Source organism: Protomyctophum parallelum (genome assembly GCF_964188405.1).
Source record: "Protomyctophum parallelum genome assembly, chromosome: 23".
In the NCBI taxonomy this organism is placed as follows: Eukaryota; Metazoa; Chordata; class Actinopteri; order Myctophiformes; family Myctophidae; genus Protomyctophum; species Protomyctophum parallelum.
In genome coordinates, this window is record NC_139715.1 from 20901464 (window position 1) to 20917747 (window position 16284).

Sequence of the window (16284 nt, forward strand, 5' to 3'; positions counted from 1 at the left end):
CAGTCCAAAGTCTTGGGGTTGGCATATCCATGGCTCCCTGGCTGCAACAACAGAACATCCAATGGAACTCCGCTGATGCAATAACATTATCACAATATTGTGCCGAACCTCAGTCACACTCCTGTAGGTTCATAATGTCTGCCACTTGAGCTGGCAATGCATGGCGTGTACACAGTAGAGTTCAGCTGCCCCACAACGAGCCTTTAAAAGGGCATTCAGATAGGAAAGGAAAGGAACACACAGGAATGGGCTCAGTGACACCCACCAGGAACTGAGCTGCATCATTCAAGAAAATAGACTACACTGTAGCAAGAGAACTGCACCAGGGCCAAACCTGGTTAATGATGCCCGCCAGGAACTAAACGGAATCATACCAGGGGAATAGTGAACCCAATCAACAGAACTGAACCAGAACTTTGGGCAAATGCACAGTTGTTCTAACAGTTATATGTTATGAAGATGCTTCAAGAAGAACTGGGAGTGGGAGAGGAGTCAGAGGACAAAGACTGCAATCCTGTTTTTCTATATTATTATTATTATTATTATTTTGGTTTCTCCGTCATGTTTGAGGCAATATTAAACGGTCATAGATCAGGGATTTACTAGGCTACGGTATCTCTGCCACAGCTGACAACACCAGTGATTTTTCTTCCAATACCACAAACCCTACTGACAATATTACACTTTATAGTTTGTTTGTTAGATTCATACTTGCGTGCGGTCGTATTTTTGTTAGGCTATATTTGTGTTCTTTTCTTATTGCATGTGTCGGTATGTCAAGTGTGCCTGCATGCGCGCTGCTGTGTATGCAAATTAGCTGGCTTGTGCCCGTACAGTACGCAGACGTGATTGGCGTGTGTGCTGTGTATGCAAATAGGGGTGCGTAGGACTACGGAGATGATTGATGGGGGAACAGTAACTTCCCACGTTTGAAAAGTTCCTCTTCTTGGAGGTATATACCGCTGCTTCGTGTTGAAACGCGAGGGGGCAAGGCCTCTGAAGCATCATAAACATGGGTGGGATATTTAAATGGCGATTGTGTTTAACCGGCAGATTTACACTATTTGGCAGGATATGTTGTTTTATAGTTTATAATAATATTATAAACTAAACAGACATATCAAAAAAAGAATACCAGGAAAACACACACACACACACACACACAGTCACACACACACACACACACACACACACACACACACACACACACACACACACACACACACACACACACACAATATACAGCTTCTGTCCCCACAAAATTTGTGGCAACAGGCATTCTGATTGGCCAGTATGAGATGATCCATGATGTACGATGATAGGAGCGCCCATCACTTCACACAGGTGTGATTATTTTAAATCGTTTTTAGTTCAGTTTGTAAATAAATATATGTCCAGCTTTTAATTCAACAAGCACTCCTTACCGCAGCTTTCCTAGGAAAAATAAAGCTTGTGCCCCGCGACTGGGAGGTCGGGGTTCGATCCCCGGCCGGGTCACACCAAAGCCTCTGAAAAATGGGACCTGCGAGTGCGACATACTAATGTGCATGTCATGAGGGTTTTCTTGTACATCAAGCTGCCTCACGCTACAGAAACAGGAGATGGGCCTCATGACTCGCCAAGGCTTACTACTGCTGCTTTACAGCAGGGAATACTGAGTTTGGCATTTTTATATAAACAACTTGTGGCCAATGGAAATCGTAAATGAGACCAGAGTAAACAAGAGAGCTTTGTACAGTATATATGGAAGATATCCCAGGTAAGGTTTATGATTTTCTTCAGCAGAGAGACAGCAGAAATAAGATGAAACGCCGAAGCAACTTCAACTCTCCACACTTAAAAGATGTATTGCTGTCTCGCCTGCCCCTCGCTCGGTGCTAAAATTATCTGCCAAAAGGCACTGGCGCTGCCTTCTCCCCTGATGCAACTCCACAATAGCATGGATCCAAAGCCTGGCTAGCAATTGATTTAAAGGTCTGCAGGGAAATAGAGAGCAGGGGAAGAGATCAGTTCCAATGGGTCAGCTTGTGTTTATACAGCCAGCTCTAGGATATCAATTTAATGCAATGTGCACGCACATGCGTGCGTGCATGCGTGTGTGTGCGTGCGTGCATGCGTGCTCCATGTCCAGTGATTCATTCTCCCTCTCTCTCCCTCTCTGAATTTATTTTTCTATAATCACTTGCCAAAAACATATATGCCAGGGTGAAAGTCTTTAGTGTATAATTATAATTCCACAGTGCACATTGATCCAATTGAACAATGATGAACACACCTGATTCACTAGCTTACAAATTTCCCATGTCCCATACAAGTCTGCATCCGAGCAGACTTGAGAAAGAGCGGCCCTTTCACAGACGAAAAATGATTACTGAATCAGACGTAGGAAGTTTGGAAAGTTCCTTTACACCCAAAATATGGATGTAAACAGCTTAGCGCAGGGGTTCTTAACAGGTGGTCCTTGAGGGGGTTCCAGGTCGTCCCCAGCGAAATGATAGACCCTTACGGGTCCATTTGGTTTCATTTTACACTCAAGAGTTAAATTATTGTTAGACATCTGCATTAGTTAATTTAAAAGAAGTCTACACAATTAAAAAATAATTGTTATTTTGATCAACATCTGCCTGTTATCTCTCCTATGGTACCAATATCAATACAGCATGGAATTTGCACAAAATGTTATCCAACGATAACAAAATATTCTTTAGTCTTGGGTCCGCAAGACTAAATGTCATCAAATGGTGGTCCGTGGCTCAAATGCTGAAAATATGGGCCTTGATATGAAAGAGGTTGAAAATTAACCCCATGTCTCTGCACTCTCCACTTCTGATTCTAGCTTCTTCCACTCACTCCATCTGGCTGCTGCCTCACGCACAGAGCCAGGGCGTTTTACATTCTGCCCTGCACGCTTCTTGAAGCTGCTCCAACTGGCAAGACAGCGCCGCTCGAGGATAGTGTAATCCAGTGGATTTCAACCCCTTTTCATATCAAGGACAAGGACCATTATTTAATTGCCATTTCAGCCACGTACAAACCACCATTTGATGAGATTTAGCCTCTCAGACACAAGACTCGAATATTTTGTTGTCATTGTCGTTTATTATTATTATTATTATTATTATTATTTATTAATTATTTATTTAAATATTCTACATTCTCTAATTTGTGTAGACTTGTAAATGAACTAATGTAGATGTAACAATAATGTAACTCTTGAGTTACTCTCTCAAAAGTCCATTTGGTTACCAACTCTCCATCATTTAGCTGGGGACCAGCTGGAGCCCCTCAAGGACCACTGGTGGTCCTTGAGGGGTGAAATCAATTGTAAATATTATGAAGAGTCTGCCACACGGTGGCAGCAAAGGGTAAGCCTTGCCAAGGTATTTTCACCATAATGGGTACTTTCATTTCCGTTTCCCCCGCTCTGAGACCGCCATTGTAAGGAACGGCTTATGTTAGCATTATGAAATGACGATGAAAAATCATCATCGCCGCGGACAACGCATTTTTTTTCATTGTTTTTCATAGAAAAGAGCCAAAGAAGATCTTACTTTTAATGGGACCCAATGGGGTGCGCACGGACGTATCCTGGTGCTGGGGGTATGCAAGGCGTTGCCTATAGCAACCGGTCCAGTGTTAAAAGTAGATTTTCAGCTAAACCGTTTCACGTTTGATAAAGCAAAAGTTATCTATGCGATATCTCGTAGTTGACATACAAATAATTAATACAGGGCATCCCAGGACAGTGTCACTTGGTTATAGGGTGGTCCCTGACCCAGGAGCATGTGTTTGATGAATGATGACAGCTGCATATCTGTCTCCCTGTCAGTGGTGGAAAGTAAGTACATTTACTACTGTACTTAGGTACAATGTTGAGGTTATTTGTACTTTACTTTAGTCTTTCAAATTTCCAATACTTTTACTTCTACTGCGCTACATCTCAGATGTAGATCTGCTATTTTCAAAATAATATACATTTTGTGAAATGGGACATTGTGCATAATGACTACTTTTATGCCAATAATTTTGTACTTTTACTCAAGTACAGACTTTTACTTTTAATAGAGTATGTCTCCATTGTAGTATTGATACTTTTACTTTTCCCACCACTGCTTATATATATATAGATATATATAGATATAATACTGCCTCAGTCCTTTCAATTAAACATTGTTGCCCTGATGTTCAGAGTCCCTGTGAGGTTACTGTCACGCTGGGTGTGTTTGAAGAGGACATCTGACAACATGCTCACAGGCACACAGGCATGCAGCCAAGCATGCACGCCTGCACGCCTGCACGCACGAACGCACGCACGCACGCACGCAGGCACGCAGGCACGCACGCACGCACGCACATTATATAAATTATTATTTGTGTCAATTGTGCTTTTCGGTACAATTGCGAGGTGAATGCTATGTTGTATCTTTATGTTTTTTGGTGTGTTTGGTATGTTCTTTGGTTACAAATAATGCAATGAGTTTTTACTTATTTACTTGTGTACTTGTACTTGCGGCAGTGGCTCAGGGATAGAGTGGTCGCACGGCAAACGCAAGGTTTCCAGTTCGATCCTGGGCTCCCCCAGTTAGTGTTGTAGTCATGTCTTCAGTTAGTGTTGTAGTCATGTCTTCAGTTAGTGTTGTAGTCATGTCTTCAGTTAGTGTTGTAGTCATGTCTTCAGTTAGTGTTGTAGTCATGTCTTCAGTTAGTGTTGTAGTCATGTCTTCGAGCAAGACACTGAACCCCTCATTTCTCCTGATGTGCAGGTTGGTGCCTTGCATGGTTTCCTCCACCATCGGTGTATGAATGGGTGAATGATTATTAATGCACACATCTATGTAAAGCACCTTGGATAAAGGCACTATTTAAATGCTCCATTTACCATTCACAGTACATGAGATGTAAATCTTTACCTGTGCAGATGAAGAACTTTGACTCTCCAACACTCAACTCGACTTTGTTTAGGGATATGGATACCTGAAGGACACCTGTTTCAGGAGAGAGAGAGAGAGAGAGAGAGAGAGAGAGAGAGAGAGAGAGAGAGAGAGAGAGATTACTGTACAGTAATACAATGTGTCGTCTTGTATGCAGTGTTACAGGGGATGCCAATGTTTAACATTAGTGTGGAAAATGTGACTGTGGCATAACAAAGACTGTTCTTTCATTGCCATCAATGAGCATTCTTTTATTTATTTTACGTGTCAAAACGGAGTAATTCAATTCGGGCAGCAGCATGTATGTTACATCACCATATACACATGGACCAATCAAGAGGCTGCTTTTCACTGTTGCACGGACAGCAGTTGAAACGCAGTCACTGATTGGCCCGGTCATTTTCAGATTTCTGCAGCTTCCACATACTCTCTGCCTATGGGCCGAAGTCCAGACTCGGTGAATCCACGGTATAAGTCTGTCCAGTTTTCGGTGAAGAGGGGACCACCGAAAACTACAACCTGACCACGTCTGTCACGTCACGCTGCGGTGGTCACCGCTCACACACCACATCTCTCCGTTTCTACTAACCACTGTATCACCTCTTCACCGAACACTGGACTATGAATAGGCAGGCAGGCACGCACACACGCACGCATGCTTGCGCACACACTCACACAGATTCCTCTGGATATCATCAGCCAGACAATGTCAAGCTGTTCTTTAAACCTTAAGGTTTTGTGCAGATTGTGCTCCTCATTTCACATTATAGGTGCTAATAGTAATCTGATAGACACATTCCAGATTTTTATTCTGTACATTGTATTTTGTAATATCCATACATTTTGTATTTATATCCGTTATATTGTATACATTTCCATACATTTGCATGTGCAAGTATATGAATGAAAATGTAGATGAAATCTACAGCTCCTCATGTGGCCTATACTCCACAGCTTAATACAGCCTCTCAGTTTGTTATCCTGGATTCGTGGCATATTCTCATTTCGTACTCATTCTGCGTTTGATGTAATCCGTTCACCCTCATGTTTAAATCATGAGCGCTCGGTGCAACATTATTATTAATACGCATGCACGACAATGAAATCCAACATGGACCCAAACGTTATCCATGTTTCGACTCGGCCGGGGTAATTTAGCAGGGCGGGAAATCGGCTTTTATTGACCCATCAGGAACTCCTTGCCTGCCGTCGCAGGGAGATCGAGAACAGCAGCTGCCATGTGATCCACCCTCCCAATTAGGATTCTTGACCCCCTGAATGTCCGTTTTAAAATTCATTGGAGGCAGACCGAGAAAAAAACCGTCCTCCTTGCTCTGGTCACCGAATTCCCCAGGAAAGAGAGAGAGTATCTCTCTCTCTATCCCTCTCTCTCCCCTCTCCCCCCTCTCCCCCCCTCGGGCCGGCAGGAGCCTGTGACCTCTGCTTTGTGGTTGATTTAAGCTGCGGGGTCGAGATAATGGCCGTGTCACAGCCTTCAGGCAAGAAGACGTGGCGGGAGAATAATCAGCTCAATGCTTCCGTGTCATTTCAACCTTCACACCCTCTGACGCCGTCTCCACAGGAAGGGGAGGAAAAGGAAAAAAGAATAGCACGCTCCTATGCTCAATGTGTCATTGGAGTGGAATGGAGAATTACCATTTTCAGCTGGTATGAGCAGAGCCTGAGCGCGGCGGGCACCTGGCATCGTTCTATACGAAGCTCCTAAAATTACCGTTGACAGAACTCCTGGTAAAAAAGAGGGGGGCGGGGGGGAAAAGTTCAGCTCCACTCACCCAGTTTCGACTCTGTCCATATTATGAACCTGATTTCTTCTTCTTCAAGCCCTATATATGCTTCGTTGTTCAGGGGCGTTGTGAGCTTATGGGTCGGCTTATTTCACCAGATCCTACATGTCCTATTAATCCGTTTGTTCCTTGTTTATAATTGTCTTGAGTTCTTACCGTCAATGATAATGTAAGTATATATTATGGACAGGTGGTAAACGTGAAAGATGACACAACTGACTGACCCACTAAATAGAGAATGAGTGGTTATTGTCACGTTCTTAACCTTGTAGAAAGAAACGAGGACCACCACACAGTCACTAATCCAGTGTAAATAGGGCTGATGTGCAGACAGCCAGCTGTATTGAGATAAGCTGAGCCACTATTGAGGCCTTTGTTTGCTGCCTTTCTGCCAGCCATAAGCATACAATTAGAATCAAAGACTGCCACGAAGGCACGTACGGAACGGTATAGCCAGCACTAAACATTTGAATACATGCATTTAGCATGCAACATTTATAACGTAGATAGTTCTCTCAAACACAATCATAGGATATGGAACATGATCCGTTTTCAGATATTGATATTTTGATAATGTTCCCATTTAGGATTGTGCGTGCTACATGTAGTGCATTGTGTACATGCATGTACACTATAGATTTCTTTACAGGGCAGGGACCACTAACATAAACAACAATACCAACAGATGTTAACAAAGTAAATTATTCTAAACGTGGTGTTTAGAGCTGTTCCTGGTGATGATTACTGTTGCTTTTTGAACACTCCTCTACTACATTTATACTCTGTTGACCGTGGCACTGGCTTTGACAATTTCCTACTCGACTTCTATGTCCCCATTGGGATACAGTGCTGATTGGCTGCAACAATATAATTCTATCTAAGCAGACTGACTCCACTTGTGTGTCAAGGAACTCTTCTCTGCTTTTTATTTATTTATTTACCTCTCTCTTGCACTTTGTTTAGTCTACAACCCGATTTTTTGATTATGACATTTTTTCCCCACTAATTTGAATATCCAGTATTGTATAGTAGATGGTATGTTTTTAGTAGTTAAAAAAAAATCTGGGGTCTGTGTTGCCATTCGTATTAAAAAGTAATTATTCCACAAGACAATTTGTGCAGTGTCACAGCGGATGCCAATGTTTAACATTAGTGGGGAAAATATTGGAAAAGTCTGTGGCATAACTAAAGACGGAGTAATTCAATTCAGGGGTGGGACATTTTGTAATCAAAAATGGATGTTGCTAAATTTTTATGCCCCGGAATATTTCCCAGAGTGCCCACTGCCCAGTAGATGAGGCAGATTTTACTCTGAAAAGTCCCACCTTCCATTTCCCCCCAAAACCGGGAAGAATAATGTTCCATTACTACCTTGCGCTAATAAGTCTTATCTCTCTTTAGAAACATTAATATTCCAAACAAAATGATTGGTTAAGTCAGAAATTAGGACACACACACACACACACACACACACACACACACACACACATACACACACACACTCCTATTCACGACGTGCCCCACATAACCACAATGATGAAGTAGGCATGCATGCGTCTTGGCGAACATTTGGGCTGTTGTCTCTCTCTCTCTTTGAATGATATATTCACGGTGTCTCATCTGTTAACACTGTCACCGTCTGCATCTGTCACTGCGGCTGCTGCCATGACGCTAGCCAACCAGAGGCATGTACGATCCCCGGGCAGGCCTCGATGAGCGTGCTCATCCACCCTTTCATTTTGTCATCCATCCATCTCCCTCCATCTTTTGAACGAGGTTGACACAGTCAGTTCTCTGTCTACCGACATCTGTGTTTACGCTGGCGAATGCAAAAGATTCAAAGCTACACGGCATATTTGTAGCTTTGTAGCTTTTGCTTCAGCTACAAACATCGGATGCATCTTCATGTCGCTGGCTTCCATTGACAGTGAATAGTAGACTGTATCTTTGAATATGCCCGTGTGAATGCAGCACTAGACAATTAGCCAGCACTTTTTTTTTTACTAATGCAATTAATTTTGTCAAAAAACTAAACAAATAAGGCTACCGTGGCTCTCTCTCCGTTTGACTGACACACACACACACACACACACACACACACACACACACACACACACACACACACACACACACACACACACACACACACACACACACACACACACACACACACAGTTTTTTTTTTTGCCAGCTCTTGCTTTTAAAACAGAATTGTAAATGAACTGTTCTAAAACGGTTAGTCCCAATACTTGATTGGCTGGTTACAGTCACGTGGTCGTTGTAAATTTTACCGATAACCCACACCTTCAATCACTTTATATCATTCCCAGCTGATTCCACATCTCTGTAGCTGTACTGCCGTGCGGGCGTCTAAGCACCGCCCGGCTCATATGACTGTGAATGTGTGGCTCCAGGCAGCCCCGTAAAGACATCAAGCGCTATTCTTCCGCCACATAGCCTACTTGCAGAGCAAAATAATGTGGCTCGCTCTGGTGGCGCAAAGCGTATAGCTACTTTTGTGAATGTAATAGTTTTATTAGGTAAATATTGCTATATGTTTGTAACCGTTTTAGAAAAGCAATATTCTCGAGGCCCCAGCTTACCGGGTATTTTACAATCGCTGGGAGGCGTATAGGCAGACCCGACGCGCATACCCGGTAACCTGAGACCTCTCGTGGCTTATTGCTTTATTGTTGTTCTTACTTGATTCACTGCTTGGATTTGTATTTCTCACTGGAATGGGCAGTGTCTATAGCAGGGCATTCTCTTTTAGTAGGCTACAGAGGTGCATACTCCTGGCATGTGCAGCTGTTCACCTTAAAGATAGTGCCGTGAAACATGATCAGCAGGTACTAGGTACTATTATGGTCATACTAGGATTTGGAATATTTTTTCCCAAAGTGTACAGAAAGTGTTAAAAATATGTTTTTATGTGGCCACACCCACCAGTTCATTAAGTGTAACTGGTTTTCACCTTAGCACCGCCCACCTGAACTTAAGCCTCTTAGGGTTAAGTCACAAAAATGGGGTATTTTCGATTGGGCCTTTTGACTCAAAGGCTTTCAGCTTTCAGGAAGATACACAGGGAAGACATATTTGAATATTCTAACCACACCTGGGAGTCTATTAGAGTAATGTTAACTCCATGGACACATACAAAACAGAAAAAGCATAAAAATCACACACTCCATCTGTAACTGTAAGACGCGCAAAATAGGGCCCCAAATGTCCAACACAGAGGATATCACTGCTCAGCTCTGGCTCAGGCACTTCACTTTTAATGAGACTTCAAAGCCAATGGACTCATGCCACCTTGCTAAATCAGAAGGTGGGGTGGGGGTAGGAGGGGTCGTAAAATAATCTCCACTCCGTGATTCTCCACTCAAACCGTTCCAAGTTAATGGCATCATGCTCTCTCCGGCTCTGTATCGGTGTCTTATATCAGGCCGGGGGATATTAAAGTTTGATGGGTCACGCCACAGGCCTGCTCTCCTGGCGAGGGCACGGCATTGGGTTAATGGGCTACAACGTTGCATCCTGTCTGAGTCGCTATGCTCACGTTGTAGACAAAATAATGGTATGGAAATCATTCAGAAATACGGGCTGGGGGAATTGGCAGCAGACTGAATGATGCCTCTGGATGAATATTATGCCCCAGACTCTTCAAGGCAGCCCACACACACAATGACTGAATATGATCATTATATGATTATACAATTACAGTACGAGTGAATAGATGAATTCATTAACCAGTGATCCAATCAGACGACATATTATAACACTAAAGATGATATCAGACTCCCTCCTAACTTGCAGCGGAAAGTGTGAATCAGCCTGAAAGGAAAAGCCAACCGTTGCAGCTTATTTAACATTGGAAATGGATAGGACACACTGCAAAGACATAACAAATCAGTAACAAAACATTCACTAACATGGAACCCGCAAGGCAAGAGGAAGAGAGGAAGGCCTAGATCCACCTAGAGAAGAACCACAGAGCAGGAGATGAAGGCACAAGGGCTGTCATGGCAACAACTGGAGCGGAGGGCACAAGACCGAAGGGGAGTTAGTAAGTTTGATTAACATTCATACTCAGACTAACAAGAGGATACGTTTCACAAAAAGTGGGGAAAGTGCATGGGATCTCCATCCTCCAGCCCATGGTCAATGTATAGATATTTCAAATATTTTCTTTTTAACGGGAGGGAATGTGATAAATGAAGATACCACCCAACCAATAATGTTATAAAGTTATTTGTTGAGTTGACCTGATTGCTTATCCCACCCCCTTTTCTAAACAGCAATGAAGCAGCTTGTTGTGTGTGTGTGTGTGTGTGTGTGTGTGTGTGTGTGTGTGTGTGTGTGTGTGTGTGTGTGTGTGTGTGTGTGTGTTCGACACGCATACACATGGTTGATGAATAAATTATGCTACCATGGAGGAGGCTCCAGCTAGTCTCCCCATGCAGGATTTCACAGATGACACCTTTTATGAAGATCACTCTCTTCTAGCCCTCTCTCTCTCCTAACAGAGGGCTGTATGGCACCTAACAGAGAGCTGTTCATACAGAGAGAACACCCATCAATAAAACACGAGCAGAGACATGAGATGCTGTCGCTATATATATATATATATATATATATAACCAGAGGCGTGACAGAGGCGTAATTTGCATCCTTGAGGAGGTTCCAGGGGGGGTCCCCGGCAAAATGTGTTTATATACAGTATAGCGTCAACATCCCTTTAACCCTGTACATTATTAAATTATTAAAGTTTCTATTTGAGAACATTTAACAAAAGCTCAGAACTTAAGCTTGTAGATCCATTTGTATTTATTTATTTATGAAAATGCTCTCGTGTAATATAACCAAGAGATGCCAGCTTGACTCAGCGGCTGACAGATATATATCGTCTGGCCGATATACTGTATCTGTCTGGCTCCATGTGTAACATCCATGTGTCGTACTCATCACACAATGGACCAGGAACAGTAATCAATAAATCACTCCAATAAAAAACTTAATAGGATGAGCTGCAGCGCTAATACCGTCTCATGAATGGAGATAAAAAGTCTTCAGGCTTGTCTGCAGGTTGTCCTACCATCTGGTGTATAGTTAATTTACACGGCAAAGCTCCACAGTCCTGTGTGATCGCGTTTCAGGAAATGCTCAGAGCATGAAATTATATCCCATTCCTCGTGGGAAATGTTCCCTAAGTAAATTTCACTGAACTATAATAGATTTAACCCATTAGTCGGCTCTACTCTATCAAGCCCAAGCTGTGAGAGTGTGTGTGTGTGTGTGTGTGTGTGTGTGTGTGTGTGTGTGTGTGTGTGTGTGTGTGTGGTGGATGAAGAGAGGAACAGGAAGAACCTCTTCATCCCTACTGTACAATAGTACTGTACCAAAGTCCTGGCATCACTCGCTCATCCCCTGGGTTGCAGAAGTTATTTTCATGGAGAACAACAAGGTCATTGTCTCATAAGCATTGTGGTCCAAAAATAAACAAACTGTCTCTGCGATATTTATCGTTTACGTCAGTCAGTCATATTTCATACAGTCTGTTTCTAGCAAAAATGTTTATAATTCGATGGCAGTAACATTAGCGTTTTATCGCCGTCAGTTGATTCTTCATATCCATCATGAGTCAAACCACCGGGATATATTTGTTTATTTTTGGGGTGTGGTAAATGCAAACCATGTAGGATGTGAAATAAATTACGTCAGACTTTGCACTTGCACTTACAGAAACAAGGCCGTTTATGAGGACATTTCTCGCCAGTCATTTCGACAGTCAAACATGCCAATGAAAAAAAAAAGTGATATAGTGACATCACAATATCATCCCCTCCCTTAACCCATCTCCCTTTATCATACAACAATCTGTGGGTGCGGCTTCAGTTCAGGTGGATCACCACCCACCAGGCAAACCAGGCATACTTAATGAACTGGTGGGCTTAATACTGTATACACTGTATACTGTACAGGACAAAAAATGTGTCCTCTGATGCTTAACTACTCCGTCGAACGGAGGGGGGTGTCGCATGCCGAAAATGTGACATGTAGTGAGCTTGTAGATCTGCAACTTTAAGACTCTGAGACTCGGTGACTGAGCCTGAACCCAGAGCGTCCGAAACAACAACATTTCGATGCACAATGAGCCATAATTACACCAACACACTGAGCTCAGATAGCTAAAAATGCACCCATTGTCCCTTTGATAATGAAGGCCTGTCAAGACCTCCTCTAGTGGAGTGTAACTAGGTCAACCATCAACAGTAAACTGGCTCCCAGGCTGCTGAATGGACTAGTTATTAACAGAAAGGCTATTGTTGTGTGTCGAGGGCTTTCCAGTGGCCATGGAAGCAGTCCAATGAAAACAACAAACACAAACCACTCAGCCCTCGATCGGTGTCAGTTCAAATGCTCCAAGTACACAGAGCCGCATGACTTCCATCCCAGCTACACTGAAACAGACAACAGGCTATATTGCGCCACCACCCCTTACCCCATATAACTTATTTGCCATTTTTTACAATTTTGAAAAACCTTTTCAAATTGTTCAAATAGCCGATCTACAAGCTCACGTTTGATGTTTTTTTGCCTGGACCCCAGGAAGAATAGTCTCCACTACGGTGTAGAGTGTAGACTAATGGGGATCCTTAATAGCAAGTGAACAACTATTTTAAAATGTTTCTTTTTTTTGTTTGTTCAGTCAGACAACTCTTAGGGCTTCATTAAGCAGTTCAAATAATATTACTAATCATATTACAGTTTTATGAGCTGGGGGCGTGTGGTATGTCATATTGCAATTTTCTGCATGTTAAGAAGCGCTTTCGACACCCCGTGGATTGCAAACGGCCTTGAATTAGTCATGGGTGTGTTTAAGGCGTGTTTGAGACGTACCCAATCAACATGTCCGTACTATTCTCTTTACCAGTCAGCTGATGTCACATACGGAATGCGCACTTTGGGGATTGTGGTATTACATTTCTTTAGGCTGGCACCATAGAAGACATGACATGACTTTGTCACATTTGGGTTAATTATTCCTATTGCACTGCATGCTGTCACCTTTATGCCTCAAAATAATTTGTTTCTATTGAAAAACACCAGTAAAATAACGTTTATTATATTTTATTTCATTCAAGTCAAGGAATGAGTTGAATGCTGCTGCTTAATGCTGTGCCTGTGGCCCCGATGGTATATGGTCTTCGCTCTTAGCATTTTATTGAAGAAGACTTGAATCGGGTGTGATAAAGCATATGAAAGCAAACTTCCCACGGATTATGGAGATGTTTTTATTTATTTTTAAGGTTGAGAAATGAAAGAATTATGGCCATTTCTAATCTCAACATTTTACAAAAAAAAGACGCAAAAAGAGGCTGTTGCCATGTCTCATAGAAACAAGTAAATAGGTCTATAAAAATAAGCGCATATAACAGGGGTCTGTAACCTATTTTAAATGAAGTGCCATGTTTTTATTTTCTAGATAGTGAGTCTGCCATATCCAGATTAATTTTAATGACACATTAAAATAAAATAAACATATTTTGATTGTCCACAAATATAAAGTTCTTCCTTCTTTTTAAATATGTTCTTGCACATTGTTATAATGATCATTATATATATCCCCCTGCAGTCAGAGTTCATAGTTTTAATGAATGAATGTGATGCATTGTGAGCTGGTAGAGATCTGCTATTTTCCAGTAATCTTGGAAAAAATTAATTTCATTTTTGGATTAGCCGTCCTTAGTTGGGCAAATGCATTCATCTGGGGATCCTTGATATGGGAATGTGCTGTGTGAGGATCACTGGTTTAAACAACATTAGGAGAAAAGCCCAAATAACCACTTTAGAAACAAGAAAAGCAACCACAACTAGTAGGCTACAACTACCATTATTTACAAGCAACTTTACAGAAAAAGAAGCCGCTTATAATAAACAGACATGGCAACACTCCAGCAGCCTCCCAGAGCAAGTGTAAAATCAAACAGTGCTTTTTGCGTTTATGAGGTGGTCAGACCCACGTCTAATCGTTATGCGCTGAGTGTTTTTAGGTCAAGGGGCTTAATAGCAAATTGCGCAAAGCGAAAATAATTAACATATGGACACTCCCACAATGCTAAAATATTCAGGAACGCCGTATGCCATATGTGTGTGCGTTCAACACGGGCCGATATGCCTTTCATTATACGATTGTGCGCAGAGCGAGGGCAATTTATGTATTACCCCATTGTAAAACGGATCTTCAAAATGGCACCCTTAGAGTGAATTTAGAATATATATTTATTGAGCATAATTTAGCATAGATATATGAAGCATAGATTGGCGTCAGGGCTCTGTCCCTATTAATTCCCTGTAACATTAACATTTTAATTAAATTATAAGCCAAGTAGAATTACAGGGAATGAATAAGACCCCCATGCAGGGGGATCTAGAAACAGAGCCTGTATACAGGTGGATGCTGGGGAGGCGCTGGGATTTGCAAAAACTTCATGAGCAGCAGCTCATGAAGTTTTTGGCAGCGAGCGAGGCAGGGAGACAGCAGCAGCAGCAGCGCACGACCGCACAGCGGGAGAGAAGCCAGGAAAGAGCAGGTAGGCAGGTTTAAATAGCCGCTCTGATCAGGTAAAAGAGTGCATGAGACTAGTCACCTGATTAGGTAGGCTCGCTCACGAGTTGCCTGCCTGAACTAGCTCTGCAGGCTTCGCATCATTAGTAAAAAATGGCAAATAAGTTTAGGGTCGGGATAACAAGACAGGACAAGACACGCACGCACACACGCACACACTTCTAGTCACAGACATGTCTGCAAAGCTCCACCCCTCAAGGCCTCATGTCAAACAGATCATCACGACGCCCATGGTCTTGTGAACTTAAAGCAGAGGGTATCAATTCTCCCATATCCCAGCAGCCACTCTGCACACTTGTTCATCAGGTATCAGAGAGCAGACTAAAGCCCTCAAACAAGCTAATAAGGTTCTTGTGGCGAGCCACCGAATAGTGAAGTACAGTTTATGTGTTGAATAAGCAATAACATTGAGTGTTGTACCAGCCAGTGGAGGAAAACTCAATTGTTTTATCAATACTGCAATACGTAGAACTACTCCATTACAGTAGAAGTCCGGAATTCAAAATGTGCTTAAGTAAAAGTACAAAAGTATTGGGATCAAAATGTACTTAAAGTACCAAAAGTAGGGCACGGTGGCACAGTTGGTAGTGCTGTCACAGCTAGAAGGTCCTGGGTTCGATTCCCGCTGGGGACGCTGTGGGAATCAGCGTCAGTGCCCATACCCGAGGCGGGGGTTGGCGATAGGGCCTTTCTGTGTGGAGTTTGCATGTTCTCCCCGTGTCCCCTAGGGTAGATACCCTCACAAAAACATGCCGTAATCCTGGTCTCTAAAACTACCTCCCCCTGGCCAGCCGGGGCGCCTGATGGAGAGGAAAGGAACTGGTCGGAATAACGTGTCCCTTCCACGCGCTACCTCCGGCCGGGGAAATTCCCCTCTGTCAGGTGAAAGGAAGCAGCTTGGACTCCTCATGCATAGAAG

The 16284-nt window shown here is 42.7% G+C and overlaps 1 protein-coding gene across 1 annotated transcript in view; it reads right to left on the reverse strand.

The window, feature by feature from the left end:
* The window catches only part of ncam2 (neural cell adhesion molecule 2), a 194975-nt gene that overhangs the window by 71834 nt on the left and 106857 nt on the right, over window positions 1-16284 (reverse strand). The window contains exon 2 of the mRNA XM_083758886.1: window positions 4911-4985. Within this exon, the coding sequence (XP_083615012.1) occupies window positions 4911-4985 (75 nt within the window). The remainder of the gene's footprint in view (window positions 1-4910; window positions 4986-16284) is intronic.